Source organism: Falco peregrinus, chromosome 7 (assembly GCF_023634155.1).
Source record: "Falco peregrinus isolate bFalPer1 chromosome 7, bFalPer1.pri, whole genome shotgun sequence".
NCBI lineage: Eukaryota > Metazoa > Chordata > Aves > Falconiformes > Falconidae > Falco > Falco peregrinus.
The window spans coordinates 52151357-52169084 of record NC_073727.1 but is presented as its reverse complement, the minus strand read 5'-3'; the positions used below and the strand labels follow the sequence as shown (position 1 = coordinate 52169084).

The following is a 17728-nucleotide window of genomic DNA, read 5'->3' as shown; positions in this document are numbered from 1 at the left end:
TACAGAGCCTAGGTTTCTTTGGGCTTAAAGAGAATATAATTTCCAGAATATAACAAGTTAGAATTCAAGTAATAGGTACTATTTATATTAATCTTAGCTGTTAACTTAGACAGCTTAGAGTTCCTAAAGGAATGCCTGTAGTTATATACTTGTTTTAAGGTTATGGGAAATCCTTTTATATGTCAAATTAAAGGACGCTATTGCTAAATGATACATATAATGAGAAATAAGTCCACTGACTGATAATATATTAAAACATAGCTGCACCATTTAATCAGGATTTTTTTGCTTGTTTTGATGGCTACAAAATTGTATTTATGAGAAGAACAAGATTCTGTCATTAAAATAATTCTTTTTGAGTATTTGTTGTGCTCTGTGTTCTTTGGATCAAATTATGTACAATATGGTTATGACTAGCATTGACGAGGTGATAGATTAAATTGAAAGATTATTCTTCTTAATCTTTAGACTCTAAATAACCTCCCGATATGTTGCCAATATGAATGTGTCTTTGGGGACAGAACCCAGCCTGCACCACATGGCTGACTGCCAAGTCTTTCCACTGGAAAGCCAGCTATTATTTTCTACTTTCTACTGCACGGTAGGGTGCATCTACCCCTTTACAGTATTAAGCCATAGCTTTTATTTTATGGTAATCTTTTATTAGATATTCATAGGAATAAACTTTCTGCAGCCATGTAGATCATATTTCTTCCAAACCAAAGCTGAAACCTAATAGACTCATTTAATTCCTAAAGTATCTTTGTGAACTTTGTACTCTCTAGACAGGCTTTTCCTTGGAAATGGACACATTTTTACATTGTCACTGGCATTGTAGGTATATCTTATCCAATTTCATTGCCATATGATGTTAGGCAAGTAAAGAAAAGTAAATGAGTAGTTTTGCATTCTTTTGCTATACCTGGAATTATACTGGGAAAAGAAAGCATTAAAGGTAATAATACAGCGTAAATCAGTGATGGAATCACAGGCATCTTTTAGAACAAAGTTGGGGAATATGCTATTGTGCTGCCACAGTGAGTTTCTCTTCATGCTTGTTTTCCTCTTGAGATTTGACTAAATAATTAAAAACCAGGAAGCTAACAATAATTCTAAATCTTAATAGCCCCTTCCTTTGACTGCTCCTAACATCATCTTACCTAAGGGTCAATCCTAAATCATTAATTGCAGTTAAATGTAGAATGAACCAACAGAAGCTGCTCAGTGGTATGACTTGGCTGTGTTTGTGTTGAATGTTAGTGTTTCAAGATTCAAGGCTAGTAGTGTGAAATCTTACATAAGCCTTTTTCTGCATGCTGTACAGATATCTAAAACATATTGAAATTTCTTTCTTGTAATGTGCTGGAAAAAATTAATAGAAATGAATGTTGATATAGATTATCTTACCTTTTAAATGGAAGAACCCATTAAATCTAGACATCTCTGCAACTGATACATTTCACTAAAGAGGATGTGTATATGTCTCCTACCTGAAGGTAGCCATAACGACAATTTTTATTAAGTATGAAAATACTACATATGGTGGAGGTGTTATGCTAAAAAAACCAATTATGCTAAAAAACCATCTTAGCAAAGACAACTGTCAATGTCTGCTTAAGAGTCTTCAGAATCTCGGGCTTTTTTACTAGGCATCAACTAGTCTTGAATAGCCCAATCATTAAGAAACTGAGATGACAACGAGTCCTGTCTGCTCAAGAGTATTCACTCAAGCCAGAACCTCTTGGTTCCCGGGAGGTAACTCTGTGGTTGATCTAGGTCTGCTCTGCCTGCCTTCAGCTTCCATCCCCGGGTGTGTACATCGAGCCTTTCCTTTGCATTGGTGGTTGTGTTTATGTAATTGTGGATTATATTTACAGTTCACTGAGTTGCTGCAGCTGAAAAGTGCCCCAAGGCAGAGGTGGCAGCTCAGGCTTAAACTGGTTTCTTGCTGCTGTGGACCTGCACCTTGCAATTCCTTTCTAGAGAAGTTCAGCTCTTCAGGAAGGAAGTAAAATATTCTAATCTGAGATTGCATCAGTTGTAGTTGATTAAGTAATAGGCACACATTGGCAAAACATTGGATAATATTTGGGTAGTAGATTCATCAAAACAAAAAAGAAGTACTATGCGATTCTTCAAACTATGGGAAAAATACACATTTTGACATAATATACCTCCCTCTTTTAAATCATTTTCCATGTAGGTATCAAAGTGAAGATCTTCCAGGGATGACGTGTTAGACTGGATAAAATATATTCAGAGTGGACAGGGTGCTTAAAGGAGTTAAATCTTAACAGAGATTGTACTAATACAAATTGCAGAGAGAAGCAGTGTACAGCTGAACAAATCAGCTCGTATGGGAACTGATATATATTAGTTTGGAGTGAAAGCTGAATTTTCAGTGTGTTAGCTCTCTCCTTTTATAGTGAATCCATTTTATCACATTTTGAAGGTGACAGGGTTTTGCATCTTTTTCAAGTAAATTAGAATACAAACAGACACCACTTTACCAAGTCAAGACGTTGCTGTGGCTGGAAGAAAGGCAGTAATAAGTAAGACAGGCAATTAAAAATCGTACCATTCCTAAGTAAATTCTGTATAGGCTAATAATTCAAGATGGTGAAGAGAACAGCAGATAAAGCATCTCAGGTATCAAATATGCCAGCCTAGCACAGCATTCAAAAGCACTGACACGTATTTGGCTGACCTTTTGTTTATTTTCTGGGAACATCACCTTGGAGAATAAAACTGAAATTTCTGTGGGGATTATTTCTAGAGTAATTTCATCGTATATCATAGTATGAATTTTACATATATGTTTAAAGAAAAGTAAATGTAGTGAAATCAACAGGCTTTTTCCCTCGCACCTGTCTTATAGACTGTCTAAGTTGAAACCCTTTGTGTAGAATTCAGGCTCAGAATGCATAGAGTAACTTGGAAGTGACCCTGCCAAATAAATTACTTTCTAATAGAATTTTTCATGCATTTCTTGTGTACTTTTGTTTCATTTGGCATTATTGTTTTTATATACTAGCTCATAAATGTGGGTTTATAACTGATATTTGTACTTTTAAGCTATTTTGAATCCTGCAGCTTTATTTGGAATATTACTGTCTTTTTTGTATAGTTAGTGTTGTCTAATGAACTTATAAATACTTCATTCTACTAGAATTTTAATAATGCCATCTGTTCACTTGATGGGAAATGGCAAAGCACATTGAAGCAAGTGCCTTTTTTTTTTTTTTTCTTGACAGCTGTATTTTTAAAGCTTAAGATTAAAGTTTCCAGCTTTTTCTTTAACAGTGGCAGTGAACAATATTGCAAACAAAAGGACATGTTTTGGCACAAATCTCACTTTGTGAATTATGTGTATGATTTTCTATAGATGAAGTTTGTTTTTTTGATCAGTAATAAACAGTATTATTTTTTCTTTTGAGTAGAACTTGTTTTCTACCATGGCAGAAAGTAAAGTAATCCTAGAGAGGTTAGAAAAGTACATCCCAGTAGCATATGATGTCCTTGTCCAAGCTTCTTACTCATCTGGCATCTGTGTCCCTCTCTCCCTGCATCTCTTCCTTTTGAAACTCTGTTTGAAGCTCTTTTCTTTGGCTCTTTCTACTTTCAGTCTTGCTTTATTTAATTATGTCACTGTTTGTCTTTTGAACTGCCATCTTATTACGTAGTTATCAGGCTGTTCTCTGTGGTGTACTCTTTTGTAACTTAATCTTTAATTTAGGTGTCAAAACAAGTGGCCTGATGTTTAGAAATCGTCAAGTCCCTAGTAGAGGACTTGCAGTAGGGGACTAATTTATCCCTTAACGAATTAGTGCTGCTGGCCATTTATTGCTTGTGAAAATCAGATGGCCTTATAAGTATGCCTACGTGGATGTGAGACCCAAACAGATTAACTAACACAGCTCTTGTGTTCCTTAACAAAGTAGGTGCAGACTAAAAGAAAGCTTCTAAGGAGTGGTTGTGTCACGGGCTTGTTTTCCAGATTCCTCTTCAATGTAGTTGTGTCATACTTGCTTATGAAAGAAACTCATATTGGTGTTGCCAGAACTATATGGCAGGCCTGATGGAGGAAGTTGAGAACGATGCTTTAACTGACAAAATATGAGACTCCTCAATTATGACTGTTTCAAAACTAGTTTGAAGGCATGGGGGGAAGGGACTTAGATTATGAATTACCCTTTTCATACTTGCAGGAATAGATCTCTCACTTGGCTGCCTGCTCTCAGTGTGTGATCATTAGTAATTCTCTTAGACTGACAATTTGGGAGATAGACACAGCTCCTTATCCCAGCAGGTGGCAACTTCAGCCATGCTGAAGAGGTACGGTTGGCTCTGGTTCCCTTTATTCCACTGACAGAAGTGGTACTTCCACTTGCTTTTACTGCTGTGTTAGATATAGTTTATTAGCTTCCCAGCTGATTTCTTTACATATTTCCTGAGTTCTTAGTATTTCAATTAATTTACCATCTGCACTGGATTTTGTTAGTTAAAAAAGCACATGAAAGTAATTTTGTCTTGTGTGAACCATCCAGTTCTTCATTCACTCTAGGCTTATACATCTGTGTTTGCAGTTTTCTTTTGGATTCCCTCCGCCCCCCCCCCCCCCCCCCCCCCCCCGCCCTTGTTCCTTGTTATCTATCTATCAGGTGGGCTGTGAGCAGAGAATTCCTTCTGAAACTGCCAGTGTAATCTGTTCTCTGTATGGGTGTGTGTCTGAGTTTGCCTTGCAGCCTCTAAAAATGGGATACTTTCTGTCACCAAGTCTTTCGTATGTTCCAAACTGCAGAGGTACTGTGATTTACATGTCTTGCTTATGGTTGAATGTTTTGGTCAGCTAGATCCTTCTGACAGGGCAGCAACCTGTGCCTGAGCGTACCCCTGGTCCCGTGTTGGAAGCCTGTGTCAAAGTTTCTGTATTACAGTTGGTATGCAGTAGATTTGATAGTGTAATGGAGCATGAGGATGCACTGGTAGGTATATTCAGAAATGAGAAGGTCTTCGGTCCACTAACAGCTGGGTTCTGCCAGATTTTTATGGAATTTTTGTGGAATCTCTTAAAGATCCACTGTGGATAAAAGGACTGAGTAATCTGGAGGCTGATGTGCCAAGGTATTTAATGACTATAACTTCTGATGTATGTGGACTGGTAGGTGCCACAACTTTGCAATGTCTTCTGGTGCTAAAGTGTCTGACGTTGGCTGTCACAGTGTGTCCTTGAGGTTTACAGAAGACCAGTTGGAGGTATATAAACAGAGTTTCATTTGAAACATTCTTGTTTTCAGCCAGGAACAACTGGTATGTGTCGCATTTTTTATATTACATCTTACTAAGCTCACTGTCCAATATTACAGCCTTCATCAATCATTTCACATGTTAAATCAGAGATTCATTATGTAGTGGAGAGCCTTAAGATGATCCTATAGAGTCACAAGTGGCTGAGTCCCCACAACTTAGTGAATTATCATTCTCACTTGAGCCGTGGTAAATCATCATGCCTACTCATAGCTGGGTTACTGAACTTCCTTTCCTTTCAAGGAACCGGGAACCTGACTTATTTAGAGTTTTGGAAATCGTAGTGCATGTATTGCTGCCTGAAAATTTTTCTAAGTCTGGCCTAGTATCTTTACTACTGTACCTGCTACTAGGCAGAGTTAAAATTTTGCATTTGTTGAAATGTTGGTATAAGAATACTGAACTCTGTAACATGTTTTGGATTCTTTTTGTTGTTGTTGTTGTGCAGCAGCCAAAAAGATAAATTTTGTTGTTATTTTTTCCTGTATAGTTCCTGTGGATTATAATTATCTGTCATTATAAGTCTTCTTATTGTAAAACTGTCTAGTTTAGAAATTCAGATGATACCGTCTTTATCTTTCATAGAGAGCTAGCTATAATTTTGTAGTTACATATTCTGTTCCTTGACATTCACTGAAGTTATAATTATATTTTTTTTTTTTCGAACAGTCTCCCCCTTGCAAGCAAAATGTTTCAGTCATGGTAGTGGTATGGATAAGTAGTAAATAGTTCTATTTTCTCTTGGTTTCAGTCTATTTTTTGTGTTAGTGTAACATGCAATTTTGCAGACTCCAATGTCCTGAATTATCTGCACATCATTATTCTGTAACACTCAACACACAGTAGCTGAGAGCTTGATTGTGATTACAAACAAATCAGCTGAAATATCCTAAAAGCAAAAAGGCTTAATTTGTAAATTTTATTCTGTTACTTTTTCTTCTTCAGTATTATCCAACATTGTCTCAGTTTTTCAGTTTTCAGTCTCCAGGGTAAAATAAATAAAATGCATCTCTAATACAAATGTATGTCCATTGGAGTTAAAGTAGGGTTTCTTCAGAGGGATTGAAACGATTCCCCTGACGTAAATGGTTTACATCGGATCACTACACCCTCCCATGTGGTAACCTATCATCTCAAGCTCTAATGATCCTTTACCCTTGTTGACGTTAGCAAACTTTTCCTCTGGGGCATTTTCTTTTGTTTCTTTTGTCAGCTGGTCTAAAGAGAAGAAAACTACTCAGTCTTGATTTTTCTGCAGATGTTGAGGATTTTACTGCAAAGTTCAGTAACACAACATTTGTTTTCAATGTAGTCAGAGACACAGAAATCAGAAAATCAGGCAGGCAGCAAAGCTTCTTGTTCTGCTTTAGGGTCTCTATAGCAGATAAACAGTAGAATTTGAAAATTTTAAACAACTTCATACGAATGTGATAGCTTATAGTTTTATTACATGGACATGATTTTCCCTTAAAAGATCCTATGTTTCTAAACAGAAAGAGGTGAGAATACAGTAAACAAAAAGGTAGGGATGAGAACAATATACAAAGAATTAAAGTGAGAAAGCATAGTAAAAATCTTGGTATCTGATGCTTTTTTTCCCCAAGGTAAGTGTAACATTACATTTAAGTGTAAGATTATTATATTCTCTCGCTGTCACTGAGCCATATGCAGTATTTGCTGCTCCAGAGGCTGAGAACCTGCTGAAATTTCTTGGCCTGTTTGGGCCAACAAAGCTTTCAAGCCTCACTCTGTGCCAGGGACTGGAACTTCATGGCACGGAGCTGTGTGCGTTCTGCGATCCGTCCCCTGCTGCGTCGGGCTGAGGGTGGAGGATAGGCAAGCTGTATACAGATGTTGGGGAAGGAGGAGGAAGTGCCTTTCCTTAAAATCCTCCAGACAGTTTATCAGTCAGAAAGAGGGATTCATGGACTAGGAATGAACAAGCCAAACCCAAGAGGCTCAGCAGGGTCCAAAAAGCATGCATAATAATGTGTGTTTGTAAAATATCCAAATGTCTTGCAATGGACAAGATCCAGTGTGGCTTTCTCAGGTTGTTGGAGCTTTGTAGGACCTGCTTTGAGTAGTGTTCTTTTTTAATGATCTCCTTCAGCCCTGGATCACTATACATAATAGGCATACCATGACATTTAATACATAAAAGCATTTCTGGTTTCCAGTGCAAGCTGTAGCAGTCCTATTGATTTCAATGGCATTGCTTAAAGGTGTATGTCTCAGTATTTGAACCAACAGCAATGTAATTTTTTCCCTCTCATTGAAAACACCTGCTGAACACAATAAAACTTCAACCTTTGTGCAGTGTGTTTGAAACACGTTAAAAAGTGAAGGAACAGCTCTATTCAGCAGTGAGAGAACCACTTAGTAGTGTAATGCTGTTTCTGAAATCCATCAGTTACAGTAAGCTATAAGGATACCTTATACCTGGCAACCAGCAGGGTTCTGGGACCAAAAACCAGGAGAAAATCAAGTTTGATTTATCAAGAGTGATACTGAAATTATATTACTACTGGGTGAGAGACTTGCTTCACCAAATACATTTGCAAGACCTGTAATCAACTTCAAAGAAAGCTGCCTACAACAGGTAGTGCAGTGAATGCCAAACAGGATTCAGTGTCAGGCAAGGAAAGTGGTAGATAGAGGCAAAAAGAGGTAGGTGTATATGGTAAGTATGAAACAAAATTGTAAGCCCATTGTCTAGTGGCTGTATTCCAGTAATAAACAATGGTGATTGCACCTCATTGACTGATAAGATAGATGAGGTAACCCATTTAATGCTCCCTTCATTCAACAGTCACGTTGAGTAGGATATGAAGTCATAGGCTAATTACCATAAAACATGGTGAAGTATGTTCACTGCTGGAAACCATTAAGTTTCTTCCTGGTGGTCAGAGACCAGGTTCTAACATGATTTTTGCTGAGTTGATTTCAACTGGAGAGACTTTTACGGATTTTTATGAAACTTGGAGCTGATGTGTTGATGGTATTATTCCACAAGTTCAGAGGCACATCCATCGTCCCGCTATTTAAACAGAAGTGAGAAGATAAGTCTATGTTAATTATAAAACAATTTTCTGGATCATAGTTTTGTGGAAATACCCTGTTTATGTTAGCCTAAATTATCACATCAAGTATACAGTTGAGAGTTTTCCGTCTGTATCCCGTCCGTGGATACAGAAAGAGCGAAGCCTATATCAATAAGCTTTGTGTACTGCTAAGCAATTTCAGAAACGAGGAAAATTTGGATCCTCTGTGTGCCTTTCTGTTCTTACCATGGGCTGGTGATACTTTCAGAAAGTCCCTTTTGGAAATTTTCTGGCTGTCCTGCAAAATTGCTCCAGAAGTTCCATCTGTTTTGTGAGGGCTAAGACCACAGAAAACAATAAACTTCCAAACACTTAAGTGTGTCTAACGAAGCCAAACATGCTGTCTCCTGGCTCCTATTTTGTGTAGTGCTCTATTTGCTTATATGCAAAGGAATGTACAAAAATTTTAGGACACCTGGCAGACAATATGGTTCTGTGCTTACCATCTTCAATGAAGTCTTGGTTCAGGACTTATTTTCTGATCCGCTACTTTGTTGTTTAAGAAGAGGAAGAACTAAGTATCCTTTGTCAGGAACTTTTAAAAATGTGCATCTTACTGTTGTAAAAAAAGCTAGAATTCATGTTTTCTCCTTTTGAAGGAAAGAAACCTACTGTGCCACCAGGGATCAATACTAATGAATATTCCTTTTCAATGTCTAAGTCTGTCTAAGAAAACTGTCTCAGTTAGTTTTCTATGAAGTAATGTTACAAGTGCTTCTGAATTGTGAAATAAATCCAGACAGTTGAAAGTCAGGAGAGCTGCTCAGGTGCTCTCAGTGAAATTGTGCATTAAGAAGTAAGAACATTTTTGAGTGGCGGCTTAAGCATTTCCATTACATATGTGTGATAGTTGCCACTTTAGGAAGCTCGTTCTCAGCTAGATTTGTAAGATTTGAAAGATCTTACAAATTGAGTGGAAGCATAGGCTGCCAGATGCAAGGTGTCTAAAATAAGGATGCAGAGTGTCTCAAGCAAGGATGCAAACTGCAATTAAAGTAGACTGACCAACTCATCTGATTGATGCCATTCTACTACAGAAATAAATTAAACATGGTAAACTTTTATCTCATGGTGGTGAGATCAGTCTTTAACCAGTCCATACATATTGATGTGGAATTTGTATTGATGTGTGTGTGTATGACACTTAAGGGAGAAAAAAAAGCAAAGATATTTATGCTGGTCTAATTGCATTCCAAACAACTTGTGTTTTATTAGCCTAAAGCAAATTTTTAAAAGAAAAATTATTAGGTCAATCTGACATCTGCTGTGTGGGGAAACATTCCTTGGGAAACTGTGACTGTACAGCTATCTGGGATCTCATAAACAGAATTAATCCTAAGCATTTGTTTGCTGTCATCAACAATGGTGGGCCAGCAGCAGTATTTAAGTACGCAGTGCAGAAAACTGCATAAGACCAGGGAGAAAGCACAATACTATTTTTCCAAAAGAGTTCTTCTGATAAAACTAACTAGGGATTAGAATTATTGCTTCCTTGATAAATGCATCAGAATATCATATCTCAGATGCTGAAAGCTTGCTTTGCATCCCAGTTGTCTTTGTGACTACTCTGGCTTAGCGTCTTGGAATTGTCGGAAGGTCACTTTAAAAAAAAGAAAACAAAACACCCAGATGTGTAGAAAACAAGTATGGAAAGAGATTCTTTTTTTTGAATATTTGAAGTAAAATATTATATTTCCTATTAAATTAACTATTACACATTTTAATACCTCTTCACCCCCCACCTAAAAGAGAACCCCAAATTATACTAAACCTGGCCTTGTGTAAATTGTGCCAAGTACCAAACCTGGCCTCATTTATGCTGTGCCAAATGGAAAATCCTCTGTAGAGTTTTTTTTCCTGTTGGTTCCCTTTCTCGTTGTCTGCTTCTTCCTATCTTGCTTGCCTTGGTTTCGTATGGAAGCTTTTCCAGATGGATGTTGTCTTTAATTATCATACTATTTATTATGTATATCTGTGGTGTGCTGTGCAGTTGTTGATTAGAATTGTATAGGTAGTAAAGTTGAGGTTATTAAGGTTTGTCAGTTTTTAATTTTGTTTTTAAAACCCAAATCTTATCATGGAACATTTCTCATTCTTCAGTGCCTCCTCCCGATGTCACTAACCTCTGAAGAGAGCTATTTAAATAGTAATGTTTGCAAAGGTGTCAAGATAAAACCAAATGTAACTGTATTCTTGTGGTCTAGAATAGTTAACCTGGTTTTGAAAGTTTAGAAAGTGAACCATATTCTATACATTTGGAGGACTGAACCAGCTCACAGAGGGGTAGAACATTATTGCTGGTGCAAGGGTTTTGGTCTCGTGTATGGAGGTGGGGAAGCCCTTGAAATCTAGTCCGGTTCCCCACAGTTTTCTGTTTTTTTAGTTGTGGTATGTGTGTGCTTATGCTCAAATTAAGAAGACATGAACAACAAACACAGTTTATAGCACCAGCTAAATCAGGACATTCTGCTAGATTTACTGATGAATGCCTAGTGCCTCTGGAGGGCAAAATTACCTCTTGCTCGGCTTGTGTTCTCTTCTGAGCTGCTCCCATCGCACTGCTGTTGACTACCTATCTCACTGTGCATCAAGTGACGTTGAGAATCATGATGTTAAAAATACAGCTTGATACAGCCTCGACTGAGCAGTGCAGCCAAGTTAACATATGCGTGTAGAGTGACTACTTTTCAAGAATTCATCACTTTATTTTTGAAATTAAGAACGGCGTTGGCATATTCAGAGTGCCAGAACAAAATCATACATTTTTCTTGTACTACTCTGTTTTAATAATTATCTCGGGTATCACAAAAAATACACGTTATCCTCCTAAATTCTGCAGACAGCAATACTACCAGCAAATGGGATTGAGAGAGTGACAGTTATTCAGGTGCATTGGTTGATTGTGTGTGATGTTTAAAGAAGAAGTGAGCTCCAGCTGAAAAGTTTCTAGTGACTGGAGCATTAGTGTGATCTCTTTCACAAACACTTGCTTTCTCCCAGGGTATTTATTTCCCTCAGTGCAGATGCTAATAAGCATTTTCTCCTGTGGATGAAACCACAGCAAGGTGGTGCCAGCAGTGGGGGATACGTGTTACTTGGCGTGCACCTGGACCATAAAGACTGCATCTCCAGAAAAGCACTTTGATTCACTTCAGGTCACGTTTCTTCCTTTACTCTTGAGGGGCAGGGTGAGGGTGGCGGTGTCTTGTTAGGCTTTTCATTTATTTTAATAGGGAAAATTATTTTCTAGTTCACTGTGTAGTAATTTCACCTAGATGTATTAGAGTATTCCATGCTGTTTTTTCCCTCTCCCCTTAATCTTTTGCTTTCCTTCTTCCCCTAAAAAATCTTCCATTTTTCGCACCAGTTCATAATCCCTGAATTGCAAACCTTATCTGTGGGTTTTTAATACCAAACCTCCCAAACACTTTGTTTATTCTCAAAAAATGGCATATTGATTATATCTTTTTTTTTTTTATTATGAAAAAGTATTTGCGCTAATAATTGTTCCATATAATGTATCTTTATTGAATTCCATAGGTATTATTTTTTCCCTTCCTGATCTGTTAGCATATTTCTTTTAATTTTCTCACAGAAAGAAATAAGTTTTTTGATATAATGACCATCTGTCCATTTTCATGTTTTTTAACCAGCAAAAATGGACCTAGACCTGGATGGAGTTTTCATATGTTACCTTTATGCAATTACTTAATGAAAGAATGATTCCTTTAATCTAAATAAATGTAAATATTATAAGTACAGGAATTATTCTTTATTATAAGTAAGGGAATTAACAATGAATTGCAAGGCAGGAGTGACACCTGTGTATCTCATGTAAAAATTAAAGCACAGTATTATATATGTGTGGGAAGTTTCATGTTGGGTTGGTGGCATTTGTAACATCCTGCTCAGACTATGAAATTGCATTGTCAAGGATCTCAGAGAATTGGAAGTGATTAATTGGTCTTTCTGATACTGGAGGACTGAAAATTTTTATGGTGGCTCAAATAGAGATTACGTAAACTTTTATACTGTTTAGTAAGCTTTAGATTTGGTGCATTTAATCTATCCTCTGTCTATCATTGGAAACTGCAGTGGCAGTTACGTCTCACAATAGTGTGAAAGCCATAAGATTGTGGTGGTCATTTTTACTAGGTATATTACAATAAATTCATTTTGTTCCAGTAGAGGAAGATGACTATTATGATTTACCCATGCTGTTCAGCATACACATGCATGATTTTGTTAAGTGGATACATACAGGGTTGAAGATAATTTTGGTTTTGGTGGGGTTTTTTTAGGGTATGAAGTTATTTGGGGTGCTAAAAGTACAAAGTAACAGAGCTAAAACAGCTGACAAAGTTAATACTGATAAATACTGGCTACTTTACATGGGGGCGGATGTTTCTAATTTTACATATACAGTAGTGGGCTCTTAATTAGTTGTTAGTGCTCTGGAGAGAGATATTGGTATTACAATGTATAAACGTTTGAAAATATTAGCTCAGTGTTTAGGAACCATCAAGGTACAGGTAAAATGTTTGGAATTATTCTTTTCAAATAGAGAGAAAACCCCTAAATCATCCCTTTGTCATCCTGTATGTCCCCATTATGTTTTCCTGAGCTGCTGTATTGCCTGTAGTTCTGGACTTTCCATCCCAGAAGGATGCAGTGGGATAGAGGTAGTAGGAGCAGTGATAGCACCCAGCAGTGCTGAGCGGCTTGCTTGGCACCAGCAGCAAATCAGACCAGACCTCTCAAGCCAGGAAAGGTTTTGGTGGGGCGTGATGCAGAGAAAACCTTGTTTGACAGATTTGTAGAGTCACAGGCTCCATAGATAAGGTGAACAGACAGCATGAGATGAAGTTTGCAATGTGCACATTCAAAAGAAAAAAGAGACAGCTTTTCTCATAGTAAGTGTTTAAACCATGAAACTCGGAGAGTGGTGTGAATGCTGAGGGATGGTGGCTCAGGTTGGGAAAAAAACCAATCACAAAACAAACAAAACCTGACATCCCTCCTGCTGCCTGAAAGTGTGAGGATGAAAACCTCATCCTAGTCTTTTAAACAGAAAAATGTCACCACTGGTTCAAGAAATGTTTGATCAGTTGGTTACTGAAAACTGAGCGTATGCTCCACAGAAAGCATCATTATGTCATCACTGTTTTCTGCTGTTCACATCTGCTGCTGCTCCCTGTCAGACATCAGGTAGTGGGGGAGATGGATTTTGATTCTAGATTTGGCTGGTCTTGTAACTGGTGTGTAGATTCATCTGGTCAAGGAAGATAACATCACTGAAGATTGCAGAGTATGTGTTATACATTGCATTGCAAACAACAGAACTACCTTAAACAGCTCATTTAAGTTTATGTCTGTGTTCTGCATGTGTAAATTACTGCTATATGATTTGATTTGGGGGTAAGAGAAGACTAATACTCACTTATAGTTGTGAAATACGTAATTTTACTTGGTATCACTCAGTTTTGAGGAGAAATCTGTATTATGTAGGGATCTTTCATTGGAAATTTGAATTTTTTTTTCTAGACATTCTTGAATTAATTTTCTAGACATTTTTTTCTAGGTTTATTGTTTAAAAGTTCATCTTAAATGGCAAGATATGAAGAGCCTATGCTGGTAATAACCTTGAAATACCAGTGAATGTGCTATTCTCAAGGGGCACCTTAAGATCTCTCCTTCACCTGGAGATGATTTTGGAGAAAATGTGGTGTATCTGCTATTAAGCAGCCTAGGTGATACTATGTTTGACAGACATGCGAAAATCCACTCCAATAGAGATGTATCAAAATACATGTATTCTGTGAGATTAAATCTATTTGGTGACTTAAAATTGTATTTCCAAAGCATAGCAATTTGATTCCTAGCATCAAATAAAAGGTTACAAATAGTTCCCTTCATGTTTTCAGAAGCTAGCCAACTGGAAGTTTGTAAAGGTGTGCTTAAACTGTTTTTGGTGTGGTTGAACTGGAAGTTGGAAACTCTTCCTATGACAGATGCGTTCTTACTATGTAACTGCTTTCCCTTTATTTTCTGAAATACCTTAGTGTTTTAGCTAGTGCTCTGGTATTGTATCTGTGTTTATCTTTACATATTTACATTACAAAAAAATGCATGAGAGTCTGCTTGTATTTGAAAGCACAAAACATGATAGTGTTTGTGTGTGTGTGTATATATATATATATAAAAAACCTGTAATCTATGTGCTTTTAATGTGTTATGCCAGATCACATTGGTGATACTCTTCTATTATTATAGTCACAAGGCTTTTTTTCCACATGCAAAGAGGTCAACAGGAATAGCATCTTTGATCTTCAGAACAGAAAGTCTAAGCCTACTCACTCTCTTGCACATGTGGGGTGTTGGTGGCATGTGTTTGGTAGCAAAAGGCCTTTACTTCTCCGACTGTGCCATACTGAGTTGGAATGTAAATGTAGAAGAATGGTACAGGACTTGTTGGTTTAGCTGGCCTGTGAGTTGACTTAAGAAATGTGGGAAATTTTGTGTTCTTATTAAGTCAGGACAGAATTCCTGAATACTTTACCCTAATTTAAATTCATTTTTAGATTTAGAAGCGTAAAGATTGCAGCTGCACACCGGTCTCAGGATATTTCAATTACTTTATTGAACCATGTTAGAAAAGTTTTATACAAAGGTGCAAAAATTGTTTGATGTGTGGCATCTTGTTCTTCATTCAGCCTGGAAACTTCCCTGAGTGCCTAATTGTTTGTTTTGTTTTCTCTTAGATGAATCGACTCCTAAAGAAGTCAGCAGGGTAAGTGCCGCTCTCTATCCCCTCTGTAAAGAAGTGTAGTCTCTGAGGCCCACTGTTCACTTGAGATGATTTTTGTGCAGTCTCTGATCAAGATCCGACTCTATTCCCTGGACGCAGTAGGTCTCCAGAGAAAAGAAATTGGTGTACTGACTGATTAGAGAACAGTTAATAAGTAAAGTAAACATTAAGAACACTTGATCGGCTGTAAATAAATTAAAAGGTATTTTGCATTAACAAATTTAGAGTTCTCACTGTTATTTTCATGATGTAGTTTTAAAAAGTTACTTCACGGAAACCAGGGAAATCATGGGACTTTGAGCATAACGGCAGACTATTTAATCAGTGTTACTGCCTTGAGAGATGGCAAGCATAAGAGGAAACAAGGGAAGGAATATGCCTGATCTAATAACTCCCTTTGAGATGTGCTGTGGTACAGATAAGCTAAATTCTTTAATTTGAAAAGTTTTGCAGTGTACTGTATGAAATGTAACGTAAAATCTTAAAAAAAAAAAACATGTTTAGTAATGAATTCGCAACTCTAACCTTACCTCTGATTGACACTGTCCTGCAGAATGCCAATCTATGGCAGAGGACTAGTTAGGGGGATCAGTTAGAAACTAGTGCCTTTGCTGGGAGTGACAAAAGATCAGTACAGGACAATCTGTTGCCCTTAGATGTGTCCAGTCAGCCTGAAGCACCCGAATGTTATTTCAAATAAGATGAGGGAGCCACTTAGAGCTTTCTGAGGTGAAATCGCAGTCCTGTTGCCCAGCTCTTCTTCAGTGTCTTGTGTAAAGTATTGCATGTTCCCAGGAGAAACACAGTATCATTAGACACATATTAAAAATAACACTAATTGAAAGGGTGCAAAAGCTGGTTGGGTGGTCTTGCTCTCAGTGGAAGTCCTTTGGAAAATACTAGGGTAAGGAAGGGGTGGAAACAGGCTGGCAGTGGAAACCTCAGCTGGGTAACCCTGAGAGCAAGGGGCTGGCAGAAAGGGGAACTGAAATTCACCTCTTGGGAGACAATGAAAAAGAGATTACATGATGTCTAAAATGAGTTTATTAAAGCAGATGTTCTCTGTATACATGATATGCTCAGGACATATAAGGGTGTTGAGAATTTAGGTAAAAATTGGTATGTTTTAGTAATTTATTAATTGTTAACACGGTTTTTGGTCATCCCTTATTATTCAACAGGTATAACAAAAGATTATGGTTATTAGTATATCTTACATATTGTTTTGATTTCAAAGTAAGTATATATCTGCCTGAAAATCTCAGAAGTAGTAATTATTTATGTGGAAGAAAATTCCTTTTAATTGTCATGAATTTGGTAATCAGATTCATGTTTTACCTAAAACTCTATAAAATGAGTTACAAATCCTATCTAGGTTACCACATTTGAGCTGTTTAAGGCGCAAAAAAAGCAAGTTCTGGAGCCCAGAACCTGCCTGAGTCTGCCCTGCCCAGTCACCCCCCCCATCTCTGAGGCATGCTGGTCCCAGCCATCTCAGCCCCTCAGTCACATACAATGACTTGGAGTTATCCTGAAAATGGATGGGCTGTCACGTGAAGTCCTGGAGTCAGCCGAACGCAGATGATACTTCAGAAGTTCTTAAGTAAACGTTGTCCCCCTTGGGTTTTTTTAGCTATCAGTCACTGTGCAGTTTGTGTGTATACCGTATTACACTACTGGGTTTTTTATTTAAAGTAAAATATTTGAGGGCTCTTGGTAATGCACCTTACTACAAATGAAGATGTTTGTAAGTTTATAGTATTTTTGAATAACGCCATACATAACAATATAGACCCTTGTAATACAACCTCTTTCCTCAGCAGCAGCAGCTCAAACAAATGCCAGTTTAATTAAAATCTGAACATAAATGGGAATTTAAATTAGGAAAGTTCTGCACGTGAGTAATGTTTCTCAGACAAAAAGACATATTCATGCTGACTGAAGAATTATGAGTTTTAAAGTCATTAAGTGTTACATTTTTAATTCCTGAAAATGTCTGCAAGAAGGAGCTTATATCATAGGGAAGCAAAAGTAAAAGTGAGAGGAAATTTATTGCAGAATTAAATCACTAACAGGTTTAAAATGTTGTATTAACTAGGAACCAAAGTAGAAATATGCCGATAAAATGTATTTTTCATCACTGATTTCCGCCCCACCCCCCCACCCCCCCCATTTTTCAATGTTGGGCAGAGTGAAAACATTAAAACATTCATAGTCATATGCTGTGACAACTTGCTTCAATCCTCTCCTTCTTTGTTGTGCTTATGCAGGACAAAAAAATTAAATTGAAGATATTTTTTGTTTAATATATTTAACCCCTTTCTCCCCCCAAAAAACCTCACCTTTTTTCTTTATAAACATACACATTTCTGTATGTTCGGGGGGCTCTAAATACTGAACTTGTCATTCATTTGCATTTTTTTCATTTTATCAGCAAAATGCAGTGGGATGAATGTTGTCCAGATTTCTGGGTTAAAAAAACCAAAAACAAAACCAAACTTTTAGCTCTTGA

At 37.2% G+C, this 17728-nt stretch overlaps 1 protein-coding gene across 1 annotated transcript in view; it reads left to right on the top strand.

Annotated features, from left to right (window-relative positions):
* PDE10A (phosphodiesterase 10A) overlaps nucleotides 1–17728 on the top strand; it is a 194356-nt gene that overhangs the window by 99400 nt on the left and 77228 nt on the right. The window contains exon 3 of the mRNA XM_005230878.4: nucleotides 15170–15198. Coding sequence (XP_005230935.3) covers nucleotides 15170–15198 — 29 coding nt within the window. The remainder of the gene's footprint in view (nucleotides 1–15169; nucleotides 15199–17728) is intronic.